Source organism: Aulonocara sp. 'chitande type north' Nkhata Bay, linkage group LG6 (genome assembly GCF_057382095.1).
Source record: "Aulonocara sp. 'chitande type north' Nkhata Bay isolate Kocher_YH1m ecotype deep benthic linkage group LG6, A_spYH_male_GT1.1, whole genome shotgun sequence".
In the NCBI taxonomy this organism is placed as follows: Eukaryota; Metazoa; Chordata; class Actinopteri; order Cichliformes; family Cichlidae; genus Aulonocara; species Aulonocara sp. 'chitande type north' Nkhata Bay.
Window position 1 is genome coordinate 18,493,549 of NC_141349.1, and position 15,768 is coordinate 18,509,316.

Sequence of the window (15,768 nt, forward strand, 5' to 3'; positions counted from 1 at the left end):
TGCTTTTTGTCATCACTGATGACTTAAAGTAGACTTGGTTTTACTGGCTTCTAGGATCAACATAGTCAAAGATGTAACATGTAAATGTAATGAGAGCAGATGGATTCTGCTGATTAATAAGATGTATTTTTCACACACCAGAGAAAACATTTACATTACCTCACTAACGGCGAAGCAGCTCTCTAAACTCAGTTCAGTGACATCAGCGTAATGCCAGATGAGAATTTCTATACTTCCTAATTTTTCCCCTTTGAAACATTTAGTTCAAGAAAAAGGACTATTTGACTTGAGTCAGTTAGGATTTAGTTTCACTAAATAGCCAACAACATGTTATTTTTTCCTCCAGTCTGAGTTTTTCATCATTACATTTAAACAGTTACAGTTTTTCTTGCTGCCTAGTTACCAAAGGAACTGATTTCCTAATAAAAAGAAGAGAAATAAAAGCACCTAAACAGAACAAAACGACTGCTGCGACGCTTTGTTGTGCCTTCAGTCTCTTGATTTTACTAATATTTTAAATAATAAAAATAGAAGTTCTTATATAGCCTGCGTCACAGTCCTCATTAAAAGTTAACACTTTCCTTTCCTTGAGAGCAGAATAATTACTGATCAGTTCTGGTAAAGGATGATGTACTTCGGGGACAAATATTGAACTCATAGACATTGATTAATATTGGTAATGCTAACCATCCTAGTTTTTGTAATGGCCTTTCCGTATCATGCTAGCTATAACTCTGACAAGAGGTGTCCTGCTGGGCTTGGGATGAGCCTGGAATGAAAGTGCGTGCCACAACAGTGTGTGCAAAATGATCGCACTGTCGTTTACTCTTTGAACTGTGATGGCGCACACTTACTCAGCTCCTCTTCCCAAAGAGCGAATCAAAAGAGGGGGATAAAACTAAAAAAAGAGAGCACCTTTGCTTCTGGGATGGAGAGCCTCATTGTCAGGGGCAGGGATACAATAATGTGGGATTTCAGCTTGTGTGTAAGTGAATGTTTTTTAAAGACAAATTCTAAGAGTTTGGTGGGGGGGAGCCCTCCAAACACAATGCTGGCTTTATGTATGCTTGCTCGGACCAAGTGCTAATGCTGGGTTGCTATACCATGCTGGCTGGTAATTGCTAACACATGTGCTACCTCTGTCTCGTTGCAGCAGGCCGAGGGACTTCTGGCGCCTAGACTACTGGGAGGACGATTTAAGACGGCGACGTCGTTGCGTCAGGAACCCCTTTGGATCCAGTCACTCAGAAGCTACGCTCAAAGCTGTGGCTGAACATGGTCAGTCTCATCCACCAGGTTTTTGTGCCCCCCCCCCCCCCCCTCCCCCGCCTGTTCATAGCACAGCCTTTCTTACTCATTTGGTGGTAGCACCAGCTACAAGGCAATAAAAATTAGTCCTCACACTGCAATAAACGATTTATTGTACCACAAAACGGAGGAGAAGAAAAACACCCACATTTGAATTTCACACACAGGTAATTTCATACACAGCCACCCATTATGCAAAACCGAACTACCGCCTTCGTATTGGCTTGCTTTATTCAGAACATGTTTAACTGAGATGTTGTGGATAACATGACGTATTGAATTTTATTTATTCTTTTTTTTTCTTGGCTGCATAACAGTGGCTGATATAAGTGGTAAGTAACATTCACTCAGCCTCATATTTTCTTTTTTTCACCTTTCGAATGAAGGATCACTGTCGGATTTGAACTTTTCATTTCAGGAAGATTTTTAGAGTTGAAATTAAATGTATATAATTTTTCATATTAATCAAACCATCCATTAGGTCCTTGTTTGTTTTGGTGTTTGTTTTTTTTGCTAGCCTTAAAAGAAGCCACACCCATTAAGATAGAAGTGTTTGATCACAGGATGAAGGTAATCGGTCAGAACAACTTTGTGTCCAATCACTCAACCCACTAAAGGAGAACACAGACCCCAGCAATGCCAGCAAACCCCCCCAAACATGATAGAACCTCCTGTGCTAAGACTTTGGCTTTTGCTATTAATTTGTCACTAATATGTGTAAGTCATGTCTAATATTATTTAACAGTAAACATTGTGCCGGTCCTTCAAGTTTATTAGAATGCTAGCAAAAACGCAAATTGGAGTTGAAGAAAGGCCTCAGTTACTGATAATTTTACATGGTCTGGGATAATCAGTTCTGACAGTGAACACCAACAACACTGACTTCTTTTTTTCCTTTACCACTATAATGTAGACCCCCCCCCCCCCCCCCCCCCCCCCCATCTTTGTCTGATTACAAGATTAGTTATCAGCTAACAGCAGAGTCTAAGTCACACATTCCTGCAGGAAAAAGTGCATATAATCCTTCATTTTTTGCAAGTATCCAGCTCATCCCTGGCGTTTACATCAAGATTAACCAGCACAATCAATTGCCTTCTCCTAAAAAAAATAAAATAAAAAAATAGAAAGATGGACATTTCCGAGCCAAAAATGTCCTCGGTGTGTCACCTGCAAAACTACCCTTTAAATGCGTTATCATTCTTAAAGACAAATGGCAGGTGTGACAGGATTCAATAAGAATACGATCTAAAAGCAATAAATGTTTGGGAACCCCAGATCCTGGGAGACCTCTGCTCTGCAGTAATGGCTGCAGTGTGGAGGCAGCTGGGGAACGAGGCCAGAGTCCAGCTGGTTGCTGTTCCTCTGCAGCAATGCTCCAAATTTTTACTTTCTGTTTGAATTCCTCAGTGTTTTCCCTTCAGCTAAGTAACGGCAGAGAACAGACATACTCATGCTCTATCGTTGCCTTTTTAAAAAACATTTTTTAGTAGAGGAAAAGACATTCACATGGAAGGAGTTCCTTATGTTTTGGTTATTCAGGTATTCGGTCTGGTATTCTGCTATATCTAAAATAATTTCAGCTCATGTGCTCTATACATCCATCACTGGTGGAAGAAGACAAATTCCTGCAAACAATATTTAGTTTCAAAGTCAAGCCTGTGTAAAAATAGCCAGCGGCCAGTTTTGGAAAGACTGCGCTGCCTCCTGAGAGTATACTACCTGGATAAACTATGGGAATATATCATTAAAATAACTCTTTGACAGTGAAGCCTGACGGCATACATTTTCTGATGTAACCTTTTGTCTTGTTTTAGTCAACCCGACATTTGTTACGGAAGTGCAGCTCGGGATGAGAACGCAGGGCTGAGTTTTCAAACAGAGCACAAAGGTCATATCTGGCTGTAATTATATTCATCAGATGCAGAAGGGAAAATGCAGTCTCGCTCCCTAAGAAAATATTTAGCATAAGATCAAGCCTGAATTTACCCTCATTTGCTAGCTACCTGTGGCAGTGCTTTTCACATCTCTTACATAATCAGAAAATTGGAAGCAACGAGGGGGAAAAATGCAGTTTTTACTTGTTGATATATTCTAAAAGCATTTTATTTTCCATTAATCATGCTTTGCTCTTAAGATTGGGGAAATATGTGCAAAAAAAAAAGCATTTCTGTGTTAAAGATATAGACAACTGTTATCATTCATACAGTGCCAAGATGATTTCCACAGGAGAGTGTGTGGCTGCCAGTAGGGCTTGAGTAGGCTGTTATGTATTTACAGCTGGAAAGAACCATCTTTTCTAGGGATTGATTTGGTCTGGTCCCGGGCCCGTGTACCAGAGGTGGCAGAGTAAATACCTGAAGACTAATGTCTCTGTTCTGGTAATCAATACTCGCCTCATGACCACACTCCTGGCTACGCTCCCGTTAAAAACAAATTTGTTAATTCTGACAATTTAATTGCCGCGACCATGCATGCCTTGTGTTGTATAAGCAGGTAGTTGAACCTCTCAGCGAGGGAAAAGGGGTCCTGGAAAGAGTGTAACCAGTTGGGATTTATGTACATTTCTGCTCCCTGCGTGATGAGTGATGAGGTTGAAGTGCCGTGGATTTTTTTCTTAATGTGGCACTCCCGCTCCACGCATAGCTTGTAATCACGGCATAATTTAAAAGCATTACAGTGATTAACAAGATGGTAAAAGCCGTGATGTTAAAGCTAAAGTTGTGTTATTTTAATTCCTTTTCTTTTCCTTTTTTTTTTTTTTTTTAAATTCCCTTTTCTTTTTTTTCTTTTTCTTAAAGTTCTTAAAAAAAGAAAAAGTGTGTGTGTGTGTGTGTGGGGGGGGGGGGGGGGGGTGGAGAAGTTGTTTCATAAGTATTAGAACAGTTGTAGTTCATTTTAGTTAATTTCATATTGTTGTCACACTCTCACACACACACGTGCGCGCACACACACACACACACACACACACACACTCTGTGGGTTAAATTCCAGGCTGAATGTTTGTACACTAAAGCTGAAGTTCCGTTTCATGAGTTTGTATGCTCCACATAATTCCCAAGCGCGCGCACACACACACACACACACACACACACACACACACACACACACACACACACACACACACGTCATATTCAAAAAAGAGAAAAAGTTACCTACTTTAAGAACTGGGAGGCTGGCACACAGCTTGTCACTTATGTCCACTTTTATGTATCTGGTGATAAGTGATGTAACTTTAGCCAAAATAGCTCCTAATGGACTCACACACACCCACAATATGCTGAGTTGTCATTATTTGTGTTGCATGTACTTCAGCGAATAGACTAAAGAGCTATTTATAAGCTGTTTGAGGTTTTCATGGCTTGATACTGTGCGCTAGTGCCGTCTTAATATGAGGGGGAGGATAATTGCTGAGCATGCAATGCATAGAAGTTCAAATACATTTCTGTTTTTAAGCTCCTCTGACAAGTCCCCTGTCCACTTGCTTGGTGCGAATACAATGGCATGTGGTACGTATTAGGGGAGCTGGTAGTAATTTCAGTGCTGCTAACTAAAGAATCCTCCAGGGAGGCTTAATTACAGGAAGGCCATTCTAAATATCAGTGAGCTGCATATTTTCCATGACAAGAGATTTTTTAGCCGCGCTCGTCTAGCGGTTTCAAAGTGTACGGCTACACGGCACGGCTGTGCATTTTTAGGAAGTGCAATTGATCTCCACCGCAATCCCAGGTGGTGATGACAAAAAATCCCCTGGATATGCGTTCAGCGACTCGCCAGACTGAACGTGGTTACTTGCAGCTGAGTGCTGGATTAGAACACAAAGTCGTGCACAGAAGCAGTGAAAGCACTCTCTGTATTGCCAGCTATGTTTACAAATGTAGAAGACTTGCCAGCCAGTCTTTGTGTTGTGAACTTGCGTCTGTGGATCTTTACCATGCACCGCTGGGGAAGTACGGGGCTCTGTAAATGTTTGCAGATTTGCAGATTTTTTTGTCTTTTTAAATAATGTATTTGGAATCTCAAGTTGTGTCGGCTAAAATCAAAACGGGAAGTGTGTGACCATCATTTTGTTTAAATGTGTCTGAAAAGCCTGAGTGTGAAGTTGTGTTTGTTATGCTTCATGGTAAATGGGGGAAAAATCCAGTTAGGGTTGTGTTTGCATTTGGGTTTTGTCTCGTGTTGTTCGTAGCTGTGACTGTCTGAAAATGCAGTGCACGTGAGCGCTGCACTGAACCGCTGCATCGAGGTAAAGACTCAAATGCAAATAGTTGCATTAGGGTAAACACACCATATGCTCACTTCAGTGAAAAAAAGCAAAAAAACATAACATCCAGATCATATTAAAAAACTTGCCTTATCTTACTAAAAGGCCTCAGATTGTTCTTCATTTTGTAAAACATAAATTAATTATGTTCTGAAAATGAAATATAAGATTTTACTTGGAGTTGAATCTTGAAGAAGACTGTTGACAATTGATTTTAATTGATTTTAACAAAGAAACAAACACTTTTATTTTCACTGTGTGATAATGGATACAAATAACTAGTCCACTGTTATTTTTACTGTGTGTAAGGGGATTGCTTATAAGAGCTGTTTTTTCTTTTCTTTTCTTTTTTAAAAATGTGCATCAATTTCTTTTTTTTTTTTTCTTTTTTTTTTAAATCGACTTGATGTGAAAGCTTTTGTGTCCTTAAACTCTCATAAAATAAAGTCGGATGCATTCGTGTCGTGTCAATCTACAGTATGAAATACAACCTTGACTTTTATGCTGTAATTACTTCAAATGCAAAATAAGATGGCTCTTTCCCCCTCCTGCTTCCCACTCTAGCATCCGAGGACGATATTCTCAAAGGCAAGCAGTCCATCAGGAGCCAGGCTCTGGGAAATCAAAACTCAGAGAGCGAGGCATCCCTCGACGGAGATGATGACACTCTGTCGTCACTAGAGGACAAGGACCTGGAGAACGTCACAGGTAAAGAAGCAGCTCGTGTTCGCCACCTCCCATACCTGCTCCTCGGTCATTCCCCCACCTCCCTGCTTGTGTTTGTGTCTGTGTTGTAATTTTCCCCCCTGCAGTTCAGACCAAATAAAGAAATGGCGGCACTGTAGTTTGAGTTTTTGCTACATGTGCAACTCTGATTTACTGCATTGAATACGAGGAATCTATACACGAAACAAATCCAAACAGTGTCTTCCTTATCTTCCAAAGCAGGCTGTGATTTTCCAATATGACCTTGGTGTTTTATTATATTGCTGTGCTTCTTTTTACATTCATACTTGAGTAATTTGTGTGTACAGCTCCTTTATAAACAAAGGAAAACCAGCTTTTTAATGAGCATACATCACTTTCTCATAGCACACTGGAGTGCTAGTGCCACCATGGCATCTTAACTTTCCTGCCTCTGCCAATGGAGGTCTGCTTTACAAACATACTGTACACACACAGGCACACACACCGGCCCAAGCAGCAACTCTAAACATTTTTTTATCTGGCAGTAGCAGCTTACCCCAGGATAGCTCTTTTCAAATGAGGTATTATCTGATTGAAGGAGGGTAGTTTTTCCTTTTGATAAAACTTCAAATTCCCTCCATGTGAGCCTGGTCAGCTATTGCAGCTGCAGAATGAGAATGAGATTCCAGTTCACGATGTTGCCCCACCTCCTTTTTTTTAATGTCTGTTATTTAAATAATCTTCATTTAATAGGCCTATTGCCGTGTAATCCGCATATTATGCGCAGCGACAGCGCTCAGCAGACTAAGCTGCAGTAATTGGGCTTAGAGTGCTATAAAAATAATGCATCTGGATGACAATGGGATTAAACACTGAATCCTGTCTAATCGTGTGATTTATCCCGCGAGAAGTGCGTAGAAGTTGTCGGGAGAGGTTTAGCTGTGCTCTTAAGCAGCTGTCTGCTCCAGGTGTAATTGAATGTCTTTGAGTGAACGGAACAAAAAATGTTATTTCAACCCACGGATAACATGTCAGTACTCACGGGGTTCACGACAGGCAAAGGGATGACTATATACATATCTGTTTATTCCATCCGTGTGCGAGAGCGCGAGGGTGCTCGGGGAAATCAAGCCCGCAGCTCCGCGGCGCACATCTGCAAATACAATGGCTCATATGCGCAGAGCCGGGCAGAGCTTCCACCCACGGCTCCCCTGAGCCAGGCTCTCATTGTCATACTGGCATAAATTAAGATTGATGAGAGATGAAATACAGCTTCTCCCAGAAGCCACCGATCAATGGATCCTGATGAACAGTCAGTTTTGACAGTTGTGACGCAAAGTAGTATTTTAATCAGTCATTTTTTTTGAGTGTTTTCGGCTTTTTTTTTGCCCCACACCGTTTTATTACATAAAGTAAAAACACGTGTTGGTGAACTTCTATTGTTTCGTGTGTGTTGGTTTTGTCTTAAATTTGCCAATAAAACGCTGATTATTTTAAACAACCGAAGCATTTTGTTTTTTAAAAACATGGCAGCTTTATTGTAAAAGTAATACCGTGGAAGTTGGTTACTGCGCGATTGTGCGTCAGCTTTAAAAGTGGTCAGACGTTAACGTTATCTTTACCGTTTACCATGATTAACTTTCACGAATTAACCAGATCCCTGGTTTGTTTTTAACTTTTCCATCAGGTTGAATTCTTTTGATTTTCCTTTTTACAGCTTCGCATTAGCGCTCAGTGGTCCCCCAGTTTGACGTTCTCGTTTTGTGACCGGCCTGTGTCTCTGTCCGTCCTCCAGGCCCAGTAAACATGAGCACCAGCGCTCAGCTCGTGGCTCCGGCTGTGGTGGTAAAAGGCACCCTGTCCATCACCGCCTCCGAGCTCTACTTCGAGGTGGATGAAGAGGAGCCCAGCTTCAAGAGCATCGATCCAAAGGTAAGGGACTCAAGCTCCATTGACCATGTTTCTCACGGTCACTTACAGAAGATATGCTTGGATTTCCGATAGGCCCTGCTGGCATCTAAATGTCACACAGAAGCTTGTGTGTTTTTATGTCCGCTTTGTTTTAAAATTAATAAAATATTTTTTTTAGTTCATTTGTAAGCTTTTCTAAACATTTGCTAAAGAGGAGACGCGGTTGAAGTTACCATAAGGTTGGATTCCAACTGCGTCTGTGTTTTATTTTCTCTTTACAGTGGTTTCTGGATTCTATGAAACTCATTTTATTTTCCCATGAAAGTTTTTTAAGTTTAATTTAAAAAATAATCTTTATTGGTAGAACATTGTTATAACAGCTAATTTAGCAATTGTATCATGTAAGTGTGCAGCATTTGTTTCATCACTATAAGAAAAACACAAGTTGAAATTGCATTAAATTATGCTCTGAGTTGAAAATAAAAATGATTTAAATTTGTTTTAGTAATATTGGTCAGTAAGAGGAGTGCTGACCTACAGGTGGCTGTTTGTTGTCAGTGTATGGTGGGTGTTGGCTAAGACTCTGTAAAATTATCATATTTATTTAAGTGTTATTTTAATAAAATCCACATTTAGTTGGGTGTTGTTTTATATCAGAAATATGTGGATGAAAACATGGAGAATGCCATAAATATGGCAATAAAGGTTTCAAATAGTAAAATCAGTTCATTACTAGATTTTTTTTTTCTCACTCTGCTGTAGGCCCTGTGCTTGTACCACTGTCCAAACAGAGCACAGATGCTCCCAGACCTACACATTAACACCAGAGCCTGGATTTACATTCATTTAAAAAACAACAATCCAAAAAAATCCAATCCCGTTGAGCTTGGCACTCTTACAATAACTTATGGCCTAAAATGGGCCTTTTAAAAATAAAAACGTAAAAAAAATAAATAAATTGCTAAATCATATTAATCTTTTTTCTGCCTGTGTTTCATCAACTTAAATTTTGTCCTGTGATTTTTTTTTTAATTTTTTTTTTAAGCTAAAGTGAAACAGATTTGCAAAGTTGCCATCTCAGCTGTCCAAAGACGTCCAAACATGAGGCCAAGTTGTAATTTAATTTGCAACATTTTATTAACATTTCTTCTTTAAGTCACATAATGGAAAAAAAATGAACTTGGCACGCTACATTTTCTTCTTTCACTTAACGAGTTTTGTGCATATATTTAAATAAAAGTTTCTTCACTTTGTGAAAACATTTAAAGAAGACAACTAAAATTTATTACATTTATTTGAAACTGTACCTTCACTTTCTCTCGGCAGGGGCCCAATTGCTCCATTTATTATTAAACAAAAGTGGGGGTTTTGTTTGTTCGCTTCATTATTTTCTTGCTGATTTTCTTTTCACATTTCTTGGAGACTCGGTTGAAGAATAGTCTTTGAATTTTATCCCAAAAATGTCCTTCGCTGCAGTCTTGACAACCAGTTTATAATTTGTCCAAACTTTTAGCGTTGGTGAGGATTTCCCTCGCTAGTCTCCATGTCTGCTTAGCAGCAACCTCCAGGGCTGAGTGAGGCTTTCCCTGAAACAAGTCCAAGTTTGGCAAGAAGTAGTGGGGACATCTGCGGCATTGCAGACAGGATATGAGTTGCAGCAGGATACCATTGAGTCGGTCTCCGAGGCAAGACTCGTCCCAGTCGGTCTCTCTCGGGTGTTTCTCGCACTCGTACAGCAGCAGGGTCTTCATGTGGTAGTTGTTGAGGGGCTGTCCCGGCAGCTCCAGGTGACGGTCCCTCAGAGTCTTGAGGATGGACAGACACTTCTTCCTGCAGCCTCCCATTAGCAGCCTGTTCTCGGCCTCGCTGAACTGGAGGACCCAGGCGTCGCTCTCTGCGGAGCTCTGCTTCCCCGTTAACGAGTAGCACTCTTTGGAGAGCAGGTTAAAGCCCTCGGCTTTCACTTCTGCTACCCTGTTAGGGCCGGGCCAGGGGATGTGGGGCATGGGCCACTGAGCTGCACTTCTAGGCCAAATCCCAGTGCACTTGAATGCGGGGGTGATTTGCACCACGTACCTCTCCCTGATCCGTAGTTTGACCTCGCTGGTGTCGGCGACCATCTTTACCACGTCACGGTAGCTGCATTTATCCACGGCCTGTGCCACCAGAGTCTGAAATCTTGAGCGGATCTTTCTGGCTGATAGGTAGCCCGAGGCTGTGATGAACTCGACCCACAGCGACATGCTCCTTTTGCGGCCATCGCTCAGCTTCAGCACCGCGCAGCCGGGCAAGGAGCCGTCATCCACAAAGTTGAACACCCCCATCTGGTTAAGGTAAAGCACCACCTCAAACTCATTGGGGGAGATGACCTCCATCCCCTCGTAGCGCGCATCTATTTCACTGAGGGAGCTGATGAAGCGGGGTTCCTGCACTTCCACCTCTTTCAGGACATCGGACACCACTTTACAAACCTCCCTTATAGTCTTCGCAATGGCCGCTTTGCGAGCTTGGCATCTGTCGTTGTAATATTTGTTAAGCTGGTAAACCAGCTTTGCCTGCGTCGCAATCATGTTCGGGCAGAGGTCCGGGCTGTACACCGGAGAGTCGCAGTAATTTGACGGATCCAATGCTTACCGGTAAAGCCAGAGGCAAACGCTCACCGTGCAGGAAAAATGTGTAATCAAAGTTTTTTTTTTCTCCTTGCTTTTGCAGCGGATGGACGTCAGTGTGAGGAGGAGGAAACGGATAGGGATGCAACGTAATAGCTTACTAAATATCAGTCCAAGACATGAGCACTTCCAGCACAGCTAAGAAGATTCATATTCAGGTTGTAGGTCACCATCCGTTTCCCGGACTGTAGACGCTAAAGGCTAAAACGCCGCGTATGACCACTCATCTCTTCTTGCTCTTATTCTCTCCTCTGTGCCCCCGCTCACTTTTCGTCCACACTCAGCTTTGAGCTGGATTTGTGTACTTTATGAATGGTTCCTTTAGAAGAGTGAAGGGGGTCGGGCTTCTCCTCCTGCAATCATGTGCAGAGCTGTCAGTGCAGGCAGCCAATCAGAGCTGCCAGAGGCAGACGGTCCTGCAGGAGAGCTCCAGTTCGCTTCGACAGCATCTGGGCACACGGTGCATGCAGTCCAGCGCTCCCCAAGTCGACACAGGAAAACACAAACCTTTAGGTTTATACTTCATATGCCGGTGTAAACTCTCCGCGCCGACAGTAAAACATTTTTTTTCCACGACAAGTGCTGCTCCTTTACGCGCAGCTTCTCCTGCATTTTGAGGATTGAGATTTTGAATCTTTAACTTAACAGCTGCTTGCATTCTGCAGATAAGTGCCTCGCTATTTCTCCTAGTTTTTAATTTAACAAGTTTCTTTCTCTATCTTAAAAAAATAAAAATGCCACTCCGACTTCCAAGGCTCAGTAATCGCAACGTCTATAGGCTTTTGCGCCACTTTCTTCATAAAAAACTCTTGATCATCGCTGACTTAATTTTTTTTATACTCGGGGTTTTGCGGATTTTGGGCGTATTCTCCATGTTTTGAATTAGACACCTAACACCAGGTATGATCTGCTGGTATTATTTTGTGAAATAAAAGTGAAAATTCTTTTATTCCCTCTTCATCTGAAATCAATCCCAATTCTCCTTACTTTGTGAAAATCGATTTTTTTAATATCACATCCATGGGTCATTTTCTTTTAATTAATTATTATGTGTGTTTTTCTTCTTGCTGATTAATCTCCGATCGACACAGTTTTGTCGGTGTATTGTTTGCTGGGATAAATGTGTCCAATGCACCTGCAGCTTCCCCTCTGAAGCTCTTTAGTGACGCGAACGAAACCAAAACGGCCCCAACGACTTTTCCTAAACCTGATGAGCTGTTTAACTAATCAAGTGATGTATTTTTGGGATTGGTTTAGCATCTTTTACACAGCCAGTACACAACATTGTGTCTAGTTAAATAACTTATTCAGCGTGTGTGTGTGTGTGTGTGTGTGTGCGCGCGCGCGCGTCTTCCCTAACACACTTCCCTCACACACCGCCCGTGGCTTGATCGCCGTGAACCCTGACCATATACTGAATAATTTAACTAGAGGTCTTTGCGTAGACATCCCTTTGTCACCGCGTGTTGGAGAACTAAAGACGCCATTACATCCTCTCACAGACGAGAGGTGTGAGGGCATGTTTAAGCAACATGTAATATTTAGTCCTTTTCTATCCCGTCACGCGTCCAGAGAACGACATTGCGATAATAGTGCGTCTTAAATTAGATTTTAATGAAACATTTGATGAGACTTTCAGGTCTTTTAAAAAATGAGTTTAAATATTTGGATTAATTTTATGCAAACATATATTTTGATCAAAGCATCTCAGATTAGGCCTAGAATTTTGAAAGACTGCTGTCGATTATTGTAACCTCATTTTCTTGAAATAAAATCAATAATAAGCGGCGATCAGGCATCGTTTTTGAAGCTTCGTGTGGAAGGTGTTTCTCGGAGTGAATGTTGGTAGGAGGCAAATAGGCCTTCTGCTGTGGCTGCCACCGATTAATAGAGAATCTGTCGTGCGTTTCATCTGCAACCTGAAGGCTGCAGAGAAAATAAGGTTGCTGTATTTTTGTTCAAAGAGTCAAATATGGAGTTTGCTCCAAGCTTCCTGCAAATGAAATGTAAAAAACAAAAATAAGAAAAATAAAGGAAACTTTTGACACTTGTTACTAAATTATAGATAAGGCAGAATATTGCTTCATTAATGATTCCCAGGAGCCATCCGCTGATATGAAGTGGCCAAACTATGCAAATGATACTGAAATAAGACATAAACATTTCAGAAAAGCCTCAGATTAATGAGCCAACCTTCACAGTTGCCACATTTTCTGGACTTTATCATGTTGTGTTTTCCACAAGTGGTGATAATTTTGAGAAGTGTGAAGTTAGTCATGATGTGTAATTTTTTTTTTAGCTATATTGTAAAAGACGTTTGAGACCTTTTTTAGTATTTGAGCTCAAACTAGATGTGTTTAAAACACACACACACACACACACACACACACACACACACACACACACACACACACACACACACACACACACACACACACACACACACGATATACTGCTTTTGCCTCCTGTGCAAACAGCACATTTTGCTTCATGTAGGTGTAGCAATAAGTGCTAAAACCCCCCTACATTTAATTTCATTAAATTCTATGAGTGAGTTTTTATCTTTATTAATAATAACCTAGCAGGACCCACCCCCCCACCCCGACCCCCATAGATAATAGCACAGAGTTTTAGTGTCGGATTAACTTTCCTCACCAAGAAAACATTCAAGGGGAAGTGTTGCTGGTGCGTCGTGACATTTTATTTTGGCTTCCAAACATAGATTTATTGTGAAATACTGCTGATAAAAATACTAAACTGATATTCGCCAGGTCTTCCCTCAAGCAGCCGTTATCCTAATGTGGCTTTGGAATTTAGTAAAAGATGAAATAAGTGAGAAAAAATGTCTGGCTGTGTGATTTCAGGATGACTGTTTATTATCAAGCTCGCAGCTCCGGAGAGATTAATCGGCTCTACTTGGAGAGCAAGTGTCCAAATATTATGAAGGAGATGCTAAGCCTAGTTTAATGAAATATACGGTGACACAAACGTACAGTTTTATATAGACGCTAGGGATCTTTTCGGGCCCACTTATCACACCACGCGTTCCTGAGCCACTGTGTTCATTTTTATTATAGAATGGATACCTCGTGTCGGATTAATAAAATCGTTTTTTCAGCCAAAGTGCAAAGGTCAGCCATATGTCAGAATAGGGGCGTCATTATATTTCAGCTTACTACATGTCCATCGAAGTTTGGAAAACAGAAACGCAGTCAGCACACGTTGGAGCAGAGATTTTAGAATTTTCTTTGCTTTTTTTAACACTCCTCATAGTTTCTTTCATATATACTGTTATATATATGAACGGCAAATGCCGACTGTTTGTACCTCATTTACCCCACTCAGTCACTCATACGTTTTTCTGTACATCTCTGGAAAACATTCAGTGTTCCTTGAAGGTTTTCTCATTTCTGAGTGTAGAGAAGATCCTGTCAAAGAGCTCTTTGATCCAAGCCTGCGCGACTCCACAGCCATCCCCTCGTAAGCGCAAAACTGACTGCACAAATATCTGCCAGCTGATGAGTAACTAGACAAAAACACGCATCCCCCCCTCTCTGTTCTTGCTTTGAGTTTGCCATTTTCACACAATTATCGGCTCTTTCCAGATAGCATAAACTACAATATTTGTATACCTTAGTTTAAAATTGGTATCAAAGCCTCAAAGATACATTTGGTTCCTTATCAGGTGAGAGTTGGGTTATTTGGTTCATCTACTTGTTTAATAGTTAGTCTCAATAATCAGTACTAAAGTAAACTGAGAGTCGAGTTGCACTCATTAACACTGATCTCCTTTCTTGCTTTGTACTTTGAAGTGAGGGGTGTAGTAGCACTGCTGCCAGTTTTAGGTAATTCCTTTTTTTTCTGCTCTCTTTATTTCTCTGGAAACATGATAGGTCCAGGGAAAGTGACTCATTGCCTCCCAACACACACACACACACACACACACACACACACACACACACACACACACACACACACACACTGCACATGAGTAACATCCGCACACGTGTGAACCGAGAGAGTAAATTTTGATGTTCTTGTTCACACGTTTTGTTGCCGTCTCCCGTACCCGTATGGAGCCAGCTGCTAGCTCCATAGAGAGCTCAAAGAAAATCATCGCAGGCATCTAATTGCCTGGCAGGCCTCTGCATCTGCTCGGCAGATAGCAGAACTGATGAAGTCACGGAGCAGAGCAGATGTGCGTTTGCCTGTGTATGTGTGTGTTTAACAGCACCCTCTCTGCGTTTAGACACCAGCCATCAATATTGCATGCAGAGTTATTGTTGCAGAGCCTCTCCTGGAGACTGCTAATATCGCATGTATGAGGAAGTGAAATCCGCTCTGCCCCCCAGCTGATTGGTTAAAGGGAATATCTGCAAAAGCTTGATTGGATGGCGTTTGTAACCCTTCCTAGTGCAGTTTGAGCGTGCTCCATGCTATCGTACTGTGTTTGGAGTTTGCAGTGTTAACAGCTGAATAAAGTAAAGGGTGAAAATACTGAAGGGGGTGTTGCAGGAGCTGCAAACATTGAAATATGTTTATGCTTTCCATTGATCATTAAAGTGCTTGAAGATGAGATTTTGTTTTTATTTTAATTTAAATTTTTTCCAGATTGAGGATTGTTATCAACTTGTGTACTGTGACTTGGTATATTTACGAAATCAGAACTGTGACACAGCATTTGTAAAGAAATTGATGGCAGAGATGTAAACGATTAATCCCTCGCTGGACCAGACAGATTTACAAAGTATTGCACATTATTAAACGTCAAAATACCTTCACTCGAATTCATTTGGTTTATATGCCTCATATGAAGTCATCAGTTTATCTGTACGCAAACTGCTACAAAAATACCCCTAAAATTTTCACACAAAGTCTCCAAAATATTTCTTCCAAAAGAAAAACAAAAACAGAGATGGGAAAACATTTGAA

The 15,768-nt window shown here is 41.2% G+C and overlaps 2 protein-coding genes across 9 annotated transcripts in view; one reads left to right on the plus strand and one right to left on the minus strand.

Moving 5' to 3' along the window:
- lrba (LPS-responsive vesicle trafficking, beach and anchor containing) overlaps positions 1 to 15,768 on the plus strand; it is a 176,200-nt gene that overhangs the window by 100,022 nt on the left and 60,410 nt on the right. For 4 of the 8 annotated variants that reach the window (XM_086295381.1, XM_086295382.1, XM_086295384.1 and 1 more), the window contains exons 37-40: positions 1,154 to 1,278; positions 1,626 to 1,640; positions 6,134 to 6,277; positions 8,052 to 8,188. In XM_086295381.1, the coding sequence (XP_086151507.1) occupies positions 1,154 to 1,278; positions 1,626 to 1,640; positions 6,134 to 6,277; positions 8,052 to 8,188 (421 nt within the window). The remainder of the gene's footprint in view (positions 1 to 1,153; positions 1,279 to 1,625; positions 1,641 to 6,133; positions 6,278 to 8,051; positions 8,189 to 15,768) is intronic. The other 4 variants (XM_086295386.1, XM_086295387.1, XM_086295388.1 and 1 more) reach the window with 1 other exon arrangement.
- mab21l2 (mab-21-like 2) lies at positions 4,291 to 11,151 on the minus strand. The gene has a single exon (XM_086295392.1). It carries the CDS (start codon positions 10,735 to 10,737, stop codon positions 9,658 to 9,660), a length of 1,080 nt encoding a protein of 359 aa, XP_086151518.1. The 5' UTR covers positions 10,738 to 11,151; the 3' UTR covers positions 4,291 to 9,657.